The sequence below is a fragment of the Coregonus lavaretus genome, assembly GCF_964263955.1.
Source record: "Coregonus lavaretus genome assembly, chromosome: 33".
Lineage (NCBI taxonomy): Eukaryota > Metazoa > Chordata > Actinopteri > Salmoniformes > Salmonidae > Coregonus > Coregonus lavaretus.
In genome coordinates this window covers 13,277,000-13,295,330 of record NC_140020.1, presented here as the reverse complement: position 1 = coordinate 13,295,330, position 18,331 = coordinate 13,277,000, and the positions used below count along the sequence as shown (strand labels likewise).

Sequence of the window (18,331 nt, the reverse complement as noted above, 5' to 3'; positions counted from 1 at the left end):
TGTAGTTGTCCAACGCAGCTCCACCTTCATTCCAGACCGCGTTGGCCCATTCCAGGGCTTTCCCCGAGAGGCAGGAGACGAGGGCGGACACCTTCTACCGCTTCGATGGGGCCGGGCTGATGCTTGAATAGTAAAGCTCCATTTGGAGGAGGAAACCCTGGCAGAGAGCAGCTGTCCCGTCGAAATCCCGTGGTCGGGATATATGGCTCCCTCTGGGTGCTGGGGTGTGGGTGGCTGGATCCGGTCACCCAGCTGGTCCCGACAGACCGGGTCCTCTCCTCTCCAGGCATTGGACGACCTGGAGAACCCGATCCATTGCTTCTCCCAAGCTGGCTAGCATCATCGGATGCTCCCAGACCCGTGCCACGACTCCAGGCATGTGCTCCTCTCCTGCTGACTCCATGTGTGATTCTGTGATGGGTGATTTGAAGGAGTCAGGCGCAGGAGGGTAAATCACAGAATAACAGGATTTATTCCGGAATACAGAGTTACTCAGTAATGCGTCAAAACAGTCCATTGCGCAAAACAGGCGCACTGGAACTAACAATGCACACAGGGAAAGAACCCGGCAATACAACATACAAGGAGCTCAACCGAGCTTCACTCTCCACACAATAACAATCACACACAAAGACAAGGGGGAAGAGGGAACACTTATACAGGTACTGATGAGGGGATATGAACCAGGTGTGTGTAATAAACAAGACAAAACAAATGGAATGATGAGATGAGGAGCGGCAGTGGCTAGGAGGCCGGTGACGACGAACGCCGAAGCCTGCCCGAACCAGGAGAGGAGGCAGCTTCGGAGGAAGTCGTGACAGACACTTAACGTTGGTACATTTAGAAACTACTCTCACTTATAGTTCTCCTATACTTTGCACACAAACCGCCGCCCGCTTGGAGTAAGAAATCATGAATGTATTTACGTGAGGTACCGCCGTGTAGCTCTTGGAACTGGGCCACCCTGGAAAGAGAGTTTGTCCTTCTTGCGGCTCGCTCGTAAGGCTCTAATTGTCCGAAAGAGCTACAACAAGTCTTATACTGTTGTTCTCCTCTGTAGTTGTCCGATGTCCTGTGACTTGTCATGTAGTCCTGAACAGAACTACAGAATGGATTTTCCTTCCACTCGTTCTGGTTTATGTTTTGATGGTTCCCCAGTGGGGTGATGACAATAGCATAGTAGGATAGCATAATAGCATAGCTTGAATAGAGTAGTAGAATGGTCCCACTTAACTTCACTTTCCAAGATATTGTACTTAGGACAGCTAATCAGCTGTACCAGTGATTATCCGGGAGGGGAGTTTTCTTCTCCACCTCGTTTTGCAATTCAGAGTTCAAACCACTTTAAACGCGCAGCTGTAGCTAGGCGTCTTTCTGGTCTAAATGTTAATGTCTTTACCAATCCTTTTATGTACTTTGGTCGAAAGGGCCGGTTCCGTCAGGCTGACACACTCTCTGACCTCACTCGGAGCGTGGCTACTTACTGTGCAAAGTTTTATGTAAAACCATTATCTGCTAAAATCACATCCCTATTTTAACAAAAATACATTTTTCATATTTCATGCACAACGCATCGGATGGAAACTTCGTACATGCAGTGGGTATACTTAATAAGTTACAGTATTTCCTTTATAACATTTTTAATGACAGCACAAAATAACCAACCAAACGACATTAGTTTTCTTTAGATCGCCTCTGACCATTCCCCACGTTCTCTGTTAGGAATATTGTTCCAGTATTCGCTTTTGAACGTGTTAAAGTTTCAGCGGGAAAAGGTCTCTGGAACAAAGCACATTCCTTTGTAAATTTGGAGAGGGAGACCCTGGATCTCCTCACCTTTGACTTACAACAGGGCGTGAAGTGTCAAAACCCCACAGTTCCCTCCTCCCCCTCTCTGTTGGTGAGAGGGGGTCTGGTTGAAGTTATTCATTGCAAACCTGATCTGACCTATTTGGATCCTTTGCATACACACCAGACATGTCACCCATTGAGCATGTTTGAGATGCTCTGGATCGACATGTACGACCGCGTGTTCCAGTTCCTGCAAATATCCAGCCACTTCGCACAGCCATTGAAGAGGAGTGGGGCAACATTCCACAGACCACAATAAACAGCCTGATCAACTCTATGCGAAGGAGATGTGTTGTGCTGCTTGAGACAAATGGTTGTCACACCAGATACTGACTGGTTTTCTGATCCACTCCCCTACCTTTTTTTGAAGGTATCTGTGACCAACAGATGCATATATTTCCGTAGATTTCCATAGATTAGGGCCTAATGAATTTATTTCAATTGACTGATTTCCTTATATGAACTGTAAGTCAGTAAAATCTTTGAAATTGTTGCATGTTGCGTTTATATTTTTGTTCAGTGTAGTTGTATGTCCATGCTAATGAGGCTATATACACTTACCCCTGTGATGACATTAGGAGCAGAGTTAACCCTGATATCCTGGTCTTTTTCCCCTTCATCATATGAAACTGTATAGACCAGACTTCCTCCATAGGCGGAGAGCTGTAAACAAACACAAGTCAACAATTTAAATAACCTGCCAAATGATACATTACAATATGCTAACTTGCACTGCATAGAATAAAAACGGTTACCACCATCAAAGGCACTTTTACAATGTAATAGCATGTAAAGACAAGGACTGAGATTAGACCTACACGTATAGTGAGGGTTATAGGAGTTATTGTATTAGTAAGCCGGGATATAAAGTTGAAAATGATCAAGAGTCCCCTTTAAATCCCAGTGGAGTATGAAATGACCCAACACCACCAACAAATCTCCACACCTCTTTGGTGACATTACGAGCGGTGTGTAATGAGCGTTAAGGGACAGGTTTTATAGTGGCACACTTCCATGCCTGGGAGTAATACTGAAAAGGCTGTACTAGCCAGATGCATTACAAACAGGTTTTAAACAAAGATCCTTAAAGATGGACACAGTTTTACAGGCACTGGGCTCTTGAAGATTAGGATGTCTAGTTTTCCACAACTAGGACTGTGTGATTGTTCGAATGATGACTGTATTCCCAAAATGTCTGTCTGGTACAGTTGAGCACACATTCTCAGATCTAGGACAGCCTATCCTCCACCGCCTCCTTTGGATTTGTCGATCTGTCTTTTTTTCTCTCTCTATGATTCCTCTGCCCTCATCCAGCTCCCCAAACAAAGCAGACGTGTGTTGTGTTTTTCCTGCTAGAAAGGGGCCCTCTCATCTTGGTGCTATTGAGCTGCTCTATCTCCTGGCCCCCTGCTGAGGCTATAACAGGGAGCTCTGGGGGTGCTGCTGTGTTGAATGAAAAGGCCCTGTTATCTGACCATGGAGAACGTTTGACTGGACCTGGAGGGCAAATCACTTCTCACTCATCACTTATCAGAGGGGCCCTGAGTTTTCACTGACCATGTGACCTGCCTGGTCTGTAACAGTTTGTCCAGGTCAGATCATGTGACCTGCCTAGTCTAACAGTTTGTCCAAGTCAGATCATGTGACCTGTCTAGTATGTAACAGTTTGTCCAGGTCAGATCATGTGACCTCCCTAGTCTGTAACAGTTTGCCCAGGTCAGATCATGTGACCTACCTAGGCTGTAACTCTGTCCGTAACAGTTTGTCCAGGTCAGATCATGTGGTCAGGGAAAACTCAGGGCCTTACCAGCGCCATCATTACCCTGGTTAGAAGACCAGCCACAGCAGTGAGCCACATACACCAGAACCAGATCTCTTTTAATGTGTGTTGTCAAACCATTTGTTTTGGCATCGTTGATGTCTATCCATTTATTATTGCGATATGACTCACGCACAGCTATGCAGACAACCAACATAGATTAATAAAAATGTTCCCGTTGTAACCAATTACGGTTCACTGGCTAAATTAATGCGGAGAAGCGTTGAAATACAGCAGTATTTGTTTGTACACAGGAAGCGAGATAAACAAGGGCTAAAGTGAGTCATTTACAGACTGCAGGTCCTAATATAATGTCATGATAACCTCTTAATTAACAGAAATCCAATTCACACTGAGAACACCTCAACCTCTGTTAAACAAAAGGGGCTGGTCTATGAAGGTAAAGTGCATTGTGGGTGGGAGGAGCAGGGAAAATCTAACATTTTGTTTAGGAGCAACAACAAGTGTCAGATACACCACTAAGGAGAAAGATCTAATCCTCTTGTTAGTAGCATCAAAAACACTCATATCAGGACACTCACATCAATAAACTATCTATGATCTCTTTGTCCAGGATACAATCATATATCTCACAATCCTACTGGAGCACCATGGCTGATTCTGAACAATCATAAAAACTTGAAATTTGCTACATGAGGACAAATTGAGCTACAGGACAAATAAAGAGAGGCCTGTGAAGAGAGGACTCTGGAGTTAGGATCCACATTTATAGATCACAGGGGAGGCCGTGTTAGAACAGAGACAGAAAGCCAGAGCGGCTAACCATCCCACACCAAATATGCCCAGCGAGACAGAGAGAGAGAGAGAGAGTGGCAGAGAGAGCGAGGAGGGGGTGATCAGGGCCCATATTTCAGAAAATAAACAACAGACAATCAAACCATCCACTGGGTTCTTAAAACAACACCGGGAACCCAGAGTGCCTCACATCTGCTCCACCATTACGAGCCCTGGGCCCTGGCTCTGTTGACTTTAATATCCAGGAAGCATCAATGTGTGTTTTCCCACCGGCCACCCACAGGACAGCTACAAAGAGGGGGCTCTGCTCAGAGCCTCTGACTGCCTCCAATATGGAGTCCTGTTTTGTTTGTGCATAGTAGGTGATGGTGCAGGTCCAAAACTAGGGCTTGGAAACACTCACATCTGGGAAACACTTTAATTGGCCCGAATGAGACGGTCCAAAGTTAACACATTTGGGACAAAGGCTATTGCTGCCTCAAAAGCTGTAAGAATTTCCCTGCTTGTTTGTCCATCTGTAACCATGTGTTTGTGTTGCAGTGCTTTATGGAAACATTTCCGCCATGTTTTTGGGAAGTATTTGGGATAAATCAGAAGAACTAGGAAATGTACTAAAACGGTTGGAGTATCATTCAAATAATTGGCAAGAACTGTATAAGCAAACACACAGCATCTGACATTTACATTTTTGTCATTTAGCAGACGCTCTTATCCAGAGCAACTTACAGTAGTGAATGCATACATTTTTGTACTGGTCCTCCATGGGAATCAAACCTACAACCCTGGCGTTGCAAGCGCCATGCTCTACCAACTGAGCCATACAGGACTAAGTTGTTTCTAAGCAACCAATATGTTTATAATAGAGCTCTATCAAAACTACAACTGCAATATTTGTATCAACAAAATAAGATCTACTCCAGTATTCGCTGAATGAGGAGGAAACGTTGGAGGCCTCCTTGTTGCAGTTCATTGGGCATTTAAGTGGCATAGCCTGGGAATGGGGCTGTGTGTGCCCTGCAGCCTCTGCCCCTGCAGTGGGAAGGGAATAGAGGGAATAGAGACATGATCACAGTGTGTTAACCACAGCATGCAGTCTGGAGCTGCAGTCTGGGACAGGCTGGGAGTGGCTGAATATCCTCCTCTCTACTGTCAAGTGGGACAGAGGAGCACAGTGTCTACTCAGAGCTCTGATAGCATCCTATAGGTGGCGCTCTCTCAGTCTCTAGTCTATAGGTCCCCAGAAAAGACTACCTCGTACAGGGGGCCCGGCCCACCAAGGAAACCACACAAACAGTAAATAAATACATTCATGTGGGTAAAACAATCACTGGCACCCACCCATGCATATTCTCCTGGGCGCTCATTCTCTCTGCGCTGGCTGCTCTGTCGGCCTTGTCAATCTGAAGACGAGTGGTAATGGCGCCGTTCCTCACTGGGAGAAAGCGCTGAAGTGTGTACTCAGGCAAGCGCTGCGGAGATGGGTTCATTTATCATCATAATAGTCTATTACCCGTGATAGGACACAACTCAGTGAAGAGGCAGCTGCAGTAATTGGTGCTATTTCTTTCACTTTGCTTGGCCAGGGAAGGCAAGGAGGCAGCCCTCGGCACTGGGGCAATAGTCAATCAACACGTGGAGATTTCTGAAGAGAAAAGTTCATCCGAGATTTGTATGCAGGTTTATGGGTTTTACTGTCTCCTGTAAATCTGTCACCATGTCCCCTGTTAAATTGAGAAGTAGAGTGGGCGTGGTCAGGAAGTACTTAAAGAATTAGGCAACAATTAAGATGCAACTTTCTTTCAGAAAAGTATCCATACCCTTTGATTTATTCCACATTTTGTTGTGTTATGGCCTGAATTCAAAATGGAATACATAGATGTTTTTCTTACCCATCTACACACTATACCTCATAATGACAAAGTATACAGAAATACAGAATTATCTAATTTACAGAAGTATTCAAACCCCTGGGTCAAAACATGTTAGAATCACCTTTGGCAGTGATTACAGCTGTGAGTGTTTCTGGGTAAGTCTTTAAGAGCTTTGCACACCTGGATTGTAGAATATTCTTAAAGCTCTGTCAAGTTGGTTGTTGATCTTTGCTAGACAGCCATTTTCAAGTCTTGCCATGGATTTTTAAGCTGACTTAAGTCAAAACAGTAACTAAGCCACTCAGGAACATTCAATGTCATCTTGGTAAGCAACTCCAGTGTATATTTGGTCATGTGTTTTAGGTTATTGTCCTGCTGAAAGGTGAATTTGTCTCCCAGTGTCAGCAGACTGAACCAGGTTTTCCTCTAGGATTTTGCCTGTGCTTAGCTCTGTTCCGTTTCTTTTATCCTAAAAAACTCCCTAGACCTTGCCGATGACAAGCATACCCATAACATGATGCAGCCACCTCCATGCTTGAAAATATGAAGAGTGGTACTCAGTGATGTGTTGTGTTGGATTTTCCCCAAACATAACGCTTTGTATGAAAATGTATGCACTCACTAACTGTATGTCGCTCTGGATAAGAGTGTCTGCTAAATGACTAAAATGTAATGTAAATGTATTCAGGACATAAAGTTAATTTCTTTGCCACATTTTTTACAGTTTTACTTTAGTGCCTTATTGCAAACAGGTTGCATGTTTTGGAATATTTTTATTCTGTACAGGCTTCCATCTTTTCACTGTCTAATTTAGGTTAGTATTGTGGAGTAACTACAATGTTGTTGATCCATCCGTTTTCTCCTTTCACAGCCATTAAACGCTGTAACTGTTTTAAAGTCACCATTGGCCTCATGGTGAAATCCCTGAGCAGTTTCCTTCCTCTTTGGCAACTGAGTTAGGTAGGACGCCTGTATCTTTGTAATGACTGGGTCTATTGATACAAAATCCAAGTAATAACTTCACCATGCTCAAAGGGATATTCAGATAATTGTATGTGTGGGGTACAGAGATGAGGTAGTCGTTCAGAAATCATGTTAAGCACTATTATTGCATACAGAGAGAGTCCATGCAACTTATTATGTGACATGTTAAGCACATTTTACTCCTGAACGTATTCAGGCTTGTTATAACAAAGGGGTTGAATACTTATTGACAAGACATTTCAGCTTTTCATTTTTAATTAATTTATAAACAAATTCGAAAAACATACAGTGAGGGAAAAAAGTATTTGATCCCCTGCTGATTTTGTATGTTTGCCCACTGACAAAGACATGATCAGTCTATAATTTTAATGGTAGGTTTATTTGAACAGTGAGAGACAGAATAACAACAAAAAAATCCAGAAAAACGCAGGTCAAAAATGTTATAAATTGATTAGCATTGTAATGAGGGAAATAAGTATTTGACCGCTCTGCAAAACATGACTTAGTACTTGGTGGCAAAACCCTTGTTGGCAATCACAGAGGTCAGACGTTTCATGTAGTTGGCCACCAGGTTTGCACACATCTCAGGAGGGATTTTGTCCCACTCCTCTTTGCAGATCTTCTCCAAGTCATTAAGGTTTCGAGGCTGACGTTTGGCAACTCGAACCTTCAGCTCCCTCCACAGCTTTTCTATGGGATTAAGGTCTGGAGACTGGCTAGGCCACTCCAGGTCCTTAATGTGCTTCTTCTTGAGCCACTCCTTTGTTGCCTTGGCCGAGGGAAGGAGGTTCTCACCCAAGATATGACGGTACATGGCCCCGTCCATCGTCCCTTTGATGCGGTGAAGTTGTCTTGTCCCCTTAGCAGAAAAACACCCCCAAAGCATAATGTTTCCACCTCCATGTTTGATGGTGGGGATGGTGTTCTTGGGGTCATAGGCAGCATTCCTCCTCCAAACACGGCGAGTTGAGTTGATGCCAAAGAGCTCGATTTTGGTCTCATCTGACCGCAACACTTTCACCCAGTTCTCCTCTGAATCGTTCAGATATTCATTGGCAAACTTCAGATGGCCCTGTATATGTGCTTTCTTGAGCAGGGGGACCTTGCGGGCGCTGCAGGATTTCAGTCCTTCACGGCGTAGTGTGTTACCAATTGTTTTTTGGGTGACTATGGTCCAAACTGCCTTGAGATCATTGACAAGATCCTCCCGTGTAGTTCTGGGCTGATTCCTCACCGTTCTCATGATCATTGCAACTCCACGAGGTGAGATCTTGCATGGAGCCCCAGGCCGAGGGAGATTGACAGTCTTTTGTATTTCTTCTATTTGCGAATAATCGCACCAACTGTTGTCACCTTCTCACCAAGCTGCTTGGCGATGGTCTTGTAGCCCATTCCAGCCTTGTGTAGGTCTACAATCTTGCCGTTGACATCATTGGAGAGCTCTTTGGTCTTGGCCATGGTGGAGAGTTTGGAATCTGATTGATTGATTGCTTCTGTGGACAGGTGTCTTTTATACAGGTAACAAACTGAGATTAGGAGCACTCCCTTTAAGAGTGTGCTCCTAATCTCAGATCGTTACCTGTATAAAAGACACCTGGGAGCCAGAAATCTTTCTGATTGAGAGGGGGTCAAATACTTATTTCCCTCATTAAAATGCAAATCATTTTATAAAAATTTTTACATGCGTTTTTCTGGATTTTTTGGTTGTTATTCTGTCTCTCACTGTTCAAATAAACCTACCATTGTCACGTTCGCTTAAGGAGGAGGACCAATGCGCAGCGTTGAATGCGTACATATTATTTATTAAACAGATCACCCGATCAAAACAACGAACGAAACGTGAAGTCCTTCGATACACTCAAACCAAAAGGAACAAGAAACCACAACACAAAGTGAAAAGACCGATAGTTAAATATGGCTCCCAATCAGAGACAACCAGCTGACACTCATTGCCTCTGATTTGGAGTCACTCAGGCCAACATAGATATACAAAACATAGACTTACACACCCTGGCTCAACATAACATAGTCCCCAGAGCCAGGGCGTGACAGTACCCCCCCCCCCAAAGGCGCGGACTCCGGCCGCGCCAAACAACCACAACAGGGGAGGGACCGGGTGGGCACTCCGCCTCGGCGGCGGATCCGGCTCCGGACATGACCCAGGCACGGGTTGTGCTGGACTGACGACGCACACCCCTGGCTTGATGCGTGGAGGAGGAACGGGCCGGACCGGGCTGACGAAGCGCACCCCTGACTTGGTGCGGGGAGCAGGAATGAGCCGGACCGGGCTGACGACGCGCACCACTGACCTGGTGCGGGGAGCTTGGATGGGCCGGACTGGGCTGGCGACGCGCACCACAGACTTGGTGCGGAGAGCAGGAACGGGCCGGACAGGGCTGACGAAACGCACCATAGACTTGGTGCGGAGAGCAGGCACGGGCCGTGCCGGACTGACGACGCACACCACTGGCTTGGTGCGGGAAGCTTGGATGGGCCGGACTGGGCTGGCGACGCGCACCACAGACTTGGTGCGGAGAGCAGGAACGGGCCGTGCCGGACTGACGACGCACACCACTGGCTTGGTGCGGGAAGCTTGGATGGGCCGGACCGGGCTGGCGACGCGCACCACCGACTTGGTACGGAGAGCAGGAACGGGCCGGACAGGGCTGACGACGCGCACCACAGGCTCGGTGCGAGAGGCAGGAACAGGCCAAACCGTACTGGGGACACACGCCACTGGCCCTATGCAGGGATCAGGAACGGGCCGGACCGGACTGGTAATACACCCCAGTACCTCTCGCCGTGCCTCCACACTTTCCCTCTCCTCTGTGACCAGTGCCCCCCTTAACCTGGCGGCCTCCTCTTCACACCCGCTGGACCGCTCCTTCGCGGCCTCCTGCTGCCCCGTCGTCCACGTCGTGAGCCCACCCCTAAAAAATTTCTGGGGTTCTCTCCTCCCCGTGGACCAGGCCTCCCTAGCTCTCGCCAGACTCTCGATCCATTGGTTCATAGACCAGCCTCTCTCCTCTTCACTTAGCGTGGCCCAGCCGAAACTCCTACTCCCCTGATCCCAGGTCCTTCCTCTCTCCTCTTCATGCTGCTTGGTCCTGTCTTGGTGGTTTCTTCTGTCACGTTCGCTTAAGGAGGAGGACCAATGCGCAGCGTTGAATGCGTACATATTATTTATTAAACAGATCACCCGATCAAAACAACAAACGAAACGTGAAGTCCTTCGATACACTCAAACCAAAAGGAACAAGAAACCACAACACAAAGTGAAAAGACCGATAGTTAAATATGGCTCCCAATCAGAGACAACCAGCTGACACTCGTTGCCTCTGATTGGGAGTCACTCAGGCCAACATAGATATACAAAACATAGACTTACACACCCTGGCTCAACATAACATAGTCCCCAGAGCCAGGGCGTGACAACCATTAAAATTGTAGACTGGTCATTTCTTTGTCAGTGGGCAAACTTACAAAATCAGCAGGGGATCAAATACTTTTTTCCCTCACTGTAATTCCACTTTGACATTATGGGGTATTGTGTGACTTTCTGAAGGCGATGTAGCTGTAAGGAAAATTGAGGGGGACATTTCATTCTAATCATTGTGTGGTGGTACTCTGATCTGTGTTACCTCAATCTCCAGAACTCTAACTCAACAATGACACAAACTCTATTGGGAGAGGGAAGGACATAATAAATCGCAACAAGCATCCTCCACATATATAAACCAAACATAAATCCCAAAACTGTCAGTCATCCTTTGACATGTCATACGGACTCATGAGCAGTCATAGACGCTGGTAGGAACTGGAGCGAAATGCAACAATTTATATTTTTCATTAGAAACAAGGCTGTCACTTTTAATGCATGTCACAATGGTGATAATTCATGGGATGAAACATGGCACCACGGATGTACAGGAGTAATTGTGTTGGGCTTTGAGCGCCACGCTAGCATGAGATAATTCTCTGCTTCAGTGTCTGATCCTTTTACTGAAATCCTGCTCGACTGCCACACACACACACACACACATTAGTTCGCTACTGTGGACCCCTATATAAAGCTCATAATGATGAGCCTTTTTGACATTAGAGAAAGCAGAGTAAACCCTGATGCCTAAAGACTTTTGTTAGAGAAAAATACATTATTACAGAGTTCATGGAGCAAAGCATTGTTTTCCCCCAGAATGCACTGTGGGGAAATTGAATGAGTTAGAGACAATGGGACGGGAAGACATGCAAAGCCTATGAGGAGAAAATAAAATAAACTAATATACAAACAATATACATTTTGTTACATTACAGCCTTATTCAAACATTTATTAAATTGACTTTTTTCGTCATCAATCTACACACAATAATCCACAATGACAAAGCAAAAACAGTAGTTTTTCTGTGTGTGCAAATTTATTAAAACCTCGAGTCTTCTTGGGTATGACGCTACAAGCTTGGCACACCTGTATTTGGGGGGTTTCTCCTTTTTTTCTCTGCAGTTCCTCTCAAGCTCTGTCAGGTTGGATGGGGAGCGTCACTGCACAGCTATTTTCAGGTCTCTCCAGAGATGTTAGATCGGGTTCAAGTCTGGGCTCTGGCTGGGCCACTCAAGGACATTCAGAGACTTGTCCCAAAGCCACTCCTGCGTTGTCTTGGCTGTGTGCTTAGGGTCGTTGTCCTGTTGGAAGGTGAACCTTCACCCCAGTCTGAGGTCCTGAGCACACTGGAGCAGGTTTTCATCAAGGATCTCTCTGTATTTTGCTCTGTTCATCTTTCCCTTCATCCTGACTAGTCTCTGAAAAACATCCCCACAGCATGATGCTGCCACCACCATGCTTCAACGTAGTGATGGTGCCAGGTTTCCTCCAGACGTGACGCTTGGCATTCAGGCCAAAGAGCTCAATCTTAGTTTCATCAGACAAAATAATCTTGTTTCTCATGGTCTGAGTCTTTAGGTGCCGTTTGGCAAACTCCAAGTGGGCTGTCATGTGCCTTTTACTGAGGAGTGGCTTCCGTCTGGCCACTCCACCATAAAGGCCTGATTGGTGGAGTGCTGCAGAGAAGGTTGTCCTTCTGGAAGGTTCTCCCATCTCCACAGAGGAACTCTGGAGCTCTGTCAGAGTGACCATCGGGTTCTTGGTCACCTCCCTGACCAAGGCCCTTCTCCACCGATTGCTCAGTTTGGCTGGGTGGCCAGCTCTAGGAAGAGTCTTGGTGGTTCCAAACTTCTTCCATTTAAGAATGATGGCCATTGTGTTCTTGGGGAACTTCAATGCTTCAGAAATTGTTTGGTACCCTTCCCCAGTTATGTGCCTCGACACAATCCACAGGTGGACTCCAATCAAGTTGTAGAAACATCTCAAGAATGATCAATGGAAACAAGATGCACCTGAGCTCAATTTTGAGTCTCATAGCAAAGGGTCTGAATACTTATGTTAATAAGGTATTTCTGTTATTTTCTTTAAATATAAATGTGGAAAAATGTCTAAACACCTGTTTTCAATTTGTTATTATGGGGTATTGTGTGTAGATTGATGTGGATGTTTTATTTATTTCATCCATTTTAGGGGGGTCTGAATACTTTCCGAATGCACTGTATGTTATGTCCTTGTTATGACAGTGTTATGTAGCCCTTATTCTATTTAACCTTTATTTAACCAGAAAAAGCCCATTAAGACACATAGACTCTTTTGCATGGGAGATCTGGCCTCAAGGCAGCAGCATATGATGGAGGATGAGGTGTATCATAGTATCCCTCATAAGGTTACTGGATTGTCCCTTCAAATTCTGGTTTTACAATGCAGTAGGACTGTATTGTCTACAGATTGCCATCAACTGTTCTTAAAACTATGACAATCCCAAAACACTCATTGGCCATTTTTCCCCTCCAATGAACACAGAGACAACTCTTCCTGGGTCGAGATAAATATAGAAAAACAAATTCCACATTCAGATTTTGGTTGAGATATTTTTCTGTGATTTATATTCTGCATGTGCGGGGCAGAGGGAAATACATCATGGTTTGACACCCCTCATGTTCCCTCTTCCTTAAATCACCATGAACACTCCTGTCTGGCAGCCTGCGATTTATACATCAGACGTTTCCCCTTGCCAGGCTATGATCATGTTTTTTCTCTTCCCTCTCATTTTTTTTTCTAGATCTGCCAAGTGAATATCCTAAACCGTGGAATGAAGTACCTTTGTTGCCTTGTTTTCTAGATTAACCTTGTAATTGTTTAGAAAGTAAATGATGTGGTCCTACCGATTATCTCCCTGTGTGTGTGTGTGTGTGTGTGTGTGTGTGTGTGTGTGTGTGTGTGTGTGTGTGTGTGTGTGTGTGTGTGTGTGTGTAGTGTGTGTAGTGTGTGTATGGCAGGTTGAAAGAGCAGTTGGCCTGAGAGGCCTGTCATTAGGATGGAGAGGTACAGGTTCATTAGGATAAAGAGGTATATGTTCATTAGGATGGAGAGGTACATGTTCATTAGGATGGAGAGGTACATGTTCATTAGGATGGAGAGGTACATGTTCATTAGGATGGAGAGATACATGTTCATTAGGATGGAGAGGTACAGGTTCATTAAGGGCCCAGCCTGATTAACTGTTCCACTGATAATGAAGATGGCTGATTCCTTTGTGTCATTACAGGTTGAAAATGGTCTTCTCCACAAACAGATTAAACTTCCCCCTTATACACACCACCTCCACCCCACATCTACACACAGTGATTAAAGAAAATGGTGGATTGAAGGGAGAACTCAAGATCAGGTTAATTGCAGAGACAGATGCCTAGCTGTCTGTCACATGCAGTATCAACACAGTAAATCAGGCCCTGTAATCCAGTGACAGGCCTGTGTTTAATGCCCTCCCCCATCTTTTGACATTTTAGTCATTTAGCAGATGTTCTTATCCAGAGCGACTTACAGGAGCAATTAGGGTTAAATGCCTTTGCTCAAAGGAACATCAACATCTTTTTTTCACCTTGTTGGCTCGGGATTCAAACCAGCAACCTTTCGGTTCCTGTCCCAACACTCTAACTGCTAGGCTACCTGCCGCCCCCTCGCCTGTCTACATTTACGTCATTATGTCTACACCCATACACCCCACCCTGTTTATCCTGCAGATCATTAACCTCTGACCCTCGCCAACCTCATCCTGTCAACGTGTCAGAGTGTGTTGTGCGGTACAAATCAGCCTGTATTTATGGATGTGTGTGTGTGTGTGTGGCTCTGCCTCGTTCATCCATCTGCACTCCACCTTGTCATCAGCCCAGCCCTCAGCACCCAGTTTTAATAAGGCAGGCCAAGAGAGGCTTAACTCAGCAGGCAGCGCAACACCAGGCAAGAGGCACTAATGAGTTGTGTTAGTGGGGGAAATGAGAGAGTGAGGCCTGGCGTAGTCTTTTACATTAATGTAGATCCACTGGGAGTCGGAGCAGTCGCTGGCCACGCCGGAACAGTAGCACTTCTCGCAGCCGCAGAGATGGTAGAAACCCAGCTTGCAGTGGTCACAGTTTTCCCCCTCCACGTTTTCCTGGAAGATGTACACACACACACACACACACACAAGGACGATGTGCTATACAGGCACTCACACACTGTGACAGCCCACACACCCCCCAGGGACAGACGTTCCCTCTCTCCAAATATCACATAGTAGACAAAAGTAATTAAAATAATAACTAATGTGAAAAACATTGAGCTGATGCCGTTAACATTCTATAAAGTCTGACCACCACACATTGAGAGAAAGTCTCCTATCAAACATTATCTGTAACAACTGGTGGTGATTGCAGCCGAAACGCGTCGGATAAAAAAAAAAATCTTGTTTCTATTGAACATGCCATACTATTAAAGGCATTTTAATTAATTATATGAAGAGTGCCTTGGACCTCCTTTCTTTTTGATGACCAATTCACCCCCTTGACCAAAGAGCACCTTCTGTCTACCAACATTTACTGTTGTGTACCTTAGTAGCGCTTCCCTTCCTCCTCTTTCTACTGGTGGTGATTGTTGTTTTCTGGTTGAATCTTAGATTATTAATCACCGCATGCACAGACAGATAAACACTTGGCAAAATCAACACTTTTATATGCCATCATCCCTGAGCTTCTGCTAACAAATCGCAATGGACATTCATTTTGTATGCCCACACAGCCAAAGCCAGGATTCTGTAGTTTTGAGTGGCTAGATACTTTATCTCGCCTGGGGAAAAGAAAGAGGACATGAAAGCATTACGCATTACAGGGCCAATTCAAATCCCCTGTTGGACTGCATTTTTTTCTCCCCATGTTTGTGTATTGTAAATAGTGTCTTCATGTATCATAGTCAGTCTTTTATGCCGCACTGGTTCCCAAACTGTGGGGCCGCGAGGGGTCGGCTTTAAACTTGGACTACAGGAGACAGCAGTCCGGCTTTAAACTTACTCTTGAAAGTTGTAATAGTAGAGTGCACAAGGTGCAATTTCGAAATTGGGTAGTGCATCATCAGTTCCTCTTGTCATGTGAGTTATTGCATACCTTAGAGAGCTATTTATAACTTGTCAGAAATGTCCAGATAGCTATTGTTTTTTTGTCACTCGAATATCACATGAATACATATTAGACATGGCAAAATGTATAGAATTGCAGGAAATAAGCTTTAAACCTGCAAAATTCTCTCCACCAACAAGAGGGGTGTGAACAGTATGTGTCATGAACAATGCTTGTGCTCATAGAAATAGACGTGGTGCGTGCACACGTGCGCAGGGGGGGGGGCGCGGGATGTTCCCCTATGCTGGAAGGGGGGCCCCGAGTGAAAAGGTTAGGGAACATCTGCTTTATGGCATTGCATTGCAATCCTGGAATGCCACTTGCTCTTGAAATATAATTTCCTTTCATTTCCAAATATTTTATTCCATTTGGTGACTGTTTAACACTCTGATGGCCTGGGAGATAGAAGCTGTTTATCAGTCTCTCGGTCCCAGGTTTACTGTCTCCTCCTTCTAGATGGTAGCGGGGTGAACAGGCTGTAGCTTGGGTGGCTGAGGTCCTTGATTATCTTCTTGGCCTTCCTGTGACACCGGGTGCTGTAGATGTCCTGAAGGGCAGGCAGTGTGCCCCCGATGATGGGCTGACTGCACCACCTACTGGAGAACCCTGCGGTTGCGGACAGTGCAATGGCCGTACCAGGCAGTGATACTGCCCGACAGGATGCTATCAATGGTGCATCTGTAGAAGTTTCTAAGGCGCTGTTGCTTCTTCTTCACCACACTATCTGTGTGAAAGGAACAACTTTTGATCTCTCCACTGCGGCCCTGTCGATGTGGATGGGGGCGTGCTCTCTCTGCTGTCTCCTATAGTCCATGATCAGCTCCTTCGTTTTATTGACGTTGAGCGAGAGATTATTTTCCTGGAACCACTCCGCCAACGCTCTCACCTCCTCCCTGTAGGCCGTCTCGTCATTGTTGGTAATCAAGCCTTCCACTTGATGATTGAGTTGGAGACGTGCGTGGCCACATAGTCATGGGTGAACAGGGAGTACAGGAGGGGGCTGAGCAGGCACCCCTGTGGGGCCCCTGTGTTGAGGATCAGTGTGGCGGAGGTGTTGTTGCCGTCCTTCACCACTTGGGGTCGGCCCATCAGGAAGTCCAGTACCCAGCTGCACAGGGAGGGGTTCAGACCCAGGGCCCTGAGCTTAGTGATGAGTTTGGAGGGCACTATGTTGATGAAAGCTGCGCTGTAGTCGATAAACAGCATTCTTACATAGGTATTTCTCTTGTCCAGGTGGGATAGGGCTGTGTGCAGCGCAATGGTGATTGCGTCATCAATGGATCTGTTGCGGTGGTATGCGAATTCTAGTGGGTCTAGGTTATCGGTTAAGGTGGAGGTGATATGGTCCTTAACTAGCCTCTCAAAGCACTTAATGATAACAGAAGTGAGTGCTACGGGGCAATAGTCATTTAGTTCAGTTACCTTTGCTTTCTTGGGTACAAGGACAAGGTGGACATATTGATGCAAGTGGGGACAACAGACTGGGATATGGAGAGATTGAATATGTCCGTAAACACTCCAGCCAGCTGGTCTGCAGATCTTCTGAAGACGAGGCTTGGGATGGAGTCTTGGCAGGCGGCCTAACGAGGGTTAACACACTTAAATTACTTAATCATGTCAGCCACAGAGAACGAGAGCACACAGACCTAGTGAGTGGAGGGGGCCCGCGTTGGCGCATCTTTGGCAACGAATACAGCCTTGAGTCTTCTTGGGTATGACGCTACAAGCTTGGCACACCTGTATTTGGGGAGTTCCTCCCATTCTTCTCTGCATATCCTCTCAAGCTCTGTCAGGTTGGATGGGGAGCGTCGCTGTACAGCTATTTTCAAGTCTGTTATGACGAGTTTATGCAGACTCTGTGGCACCAAGAATTACCTATCTAACTTTGTTCCCACAACACTATGACAATACATTATAACAAGGTCTCTCCAGAAATGTTAGATCAGGTTCAAGTCCGGGCTCTGGCTGGGCCACTCAAGGACATTCAGAGACTTGTCCCAAAGCCACTCCTGCGTTGTCTTGGCTGTGTGCTTAGGGTTGTTGTCCTGTTGGAAGGTGAACCTTCACCCCAGTCTGAGGTCCTGAGTGCTCTGGAGCAGGTTTTCATCAAGGATCTCTCTGTACTTTGCTCTGTTCATCTTTCCCTCGATCCTGATTAGTCTCCCAGTACCTGCCGATGAAAAACATCCCCACAGCATGATGCTGCCCCACCATGCTTCACTGTAGGGATGGTGCCAGGTTTCCTCCAGACGTGACTCTTGGCATTCAGGCCAAAGAGTTCAATCTTGGTTTCATCAGACCAGAAAATCTTGTTTCTCATGGTCCCAATCCTTTAGGTGCCTTTTGGTAAACTCCAAGCGGGCTGTCATGTGCCTTTTGCTGAGGAGTGGCTCCGTCTGGCCACTCCACCATAAAGGCCTGATTGGTGGAGAGCTACAGAGATGGTTGTCCTTCTGGAAGGTTCTCCCATCTCCACAGAGGAATTCTGGAGCTCTGTCGGAGTGACCATCGGGTTCTTGG

At 45.9% G+C, this 18,331-nt stretch overlaps 1 protein-coding gene across 1 annotated transcript in view; it reads right to left on the bottom strand.

Moving 5' to 3' along the window:
* LOC311108147 (laminin subunit alpha-2-like) overlaps positions 1–18,331 on the bottom strand; it is a gene marked incomplete at both ends in the record, with an annotated part of 179,802 nt that overhangs the window by 106,498 nt on the left and 54,973 nt on the right. Inside the window, 2 exon segments of the mRNA XM_084150775.1 lie at positions 2,413–2,514; positions 14,689–14,814. Of these exon segments, the coding sequence (XP_084006901.1) occupies positions 2,413–2,514; positions 14,689–14,814 (228 nt within the window).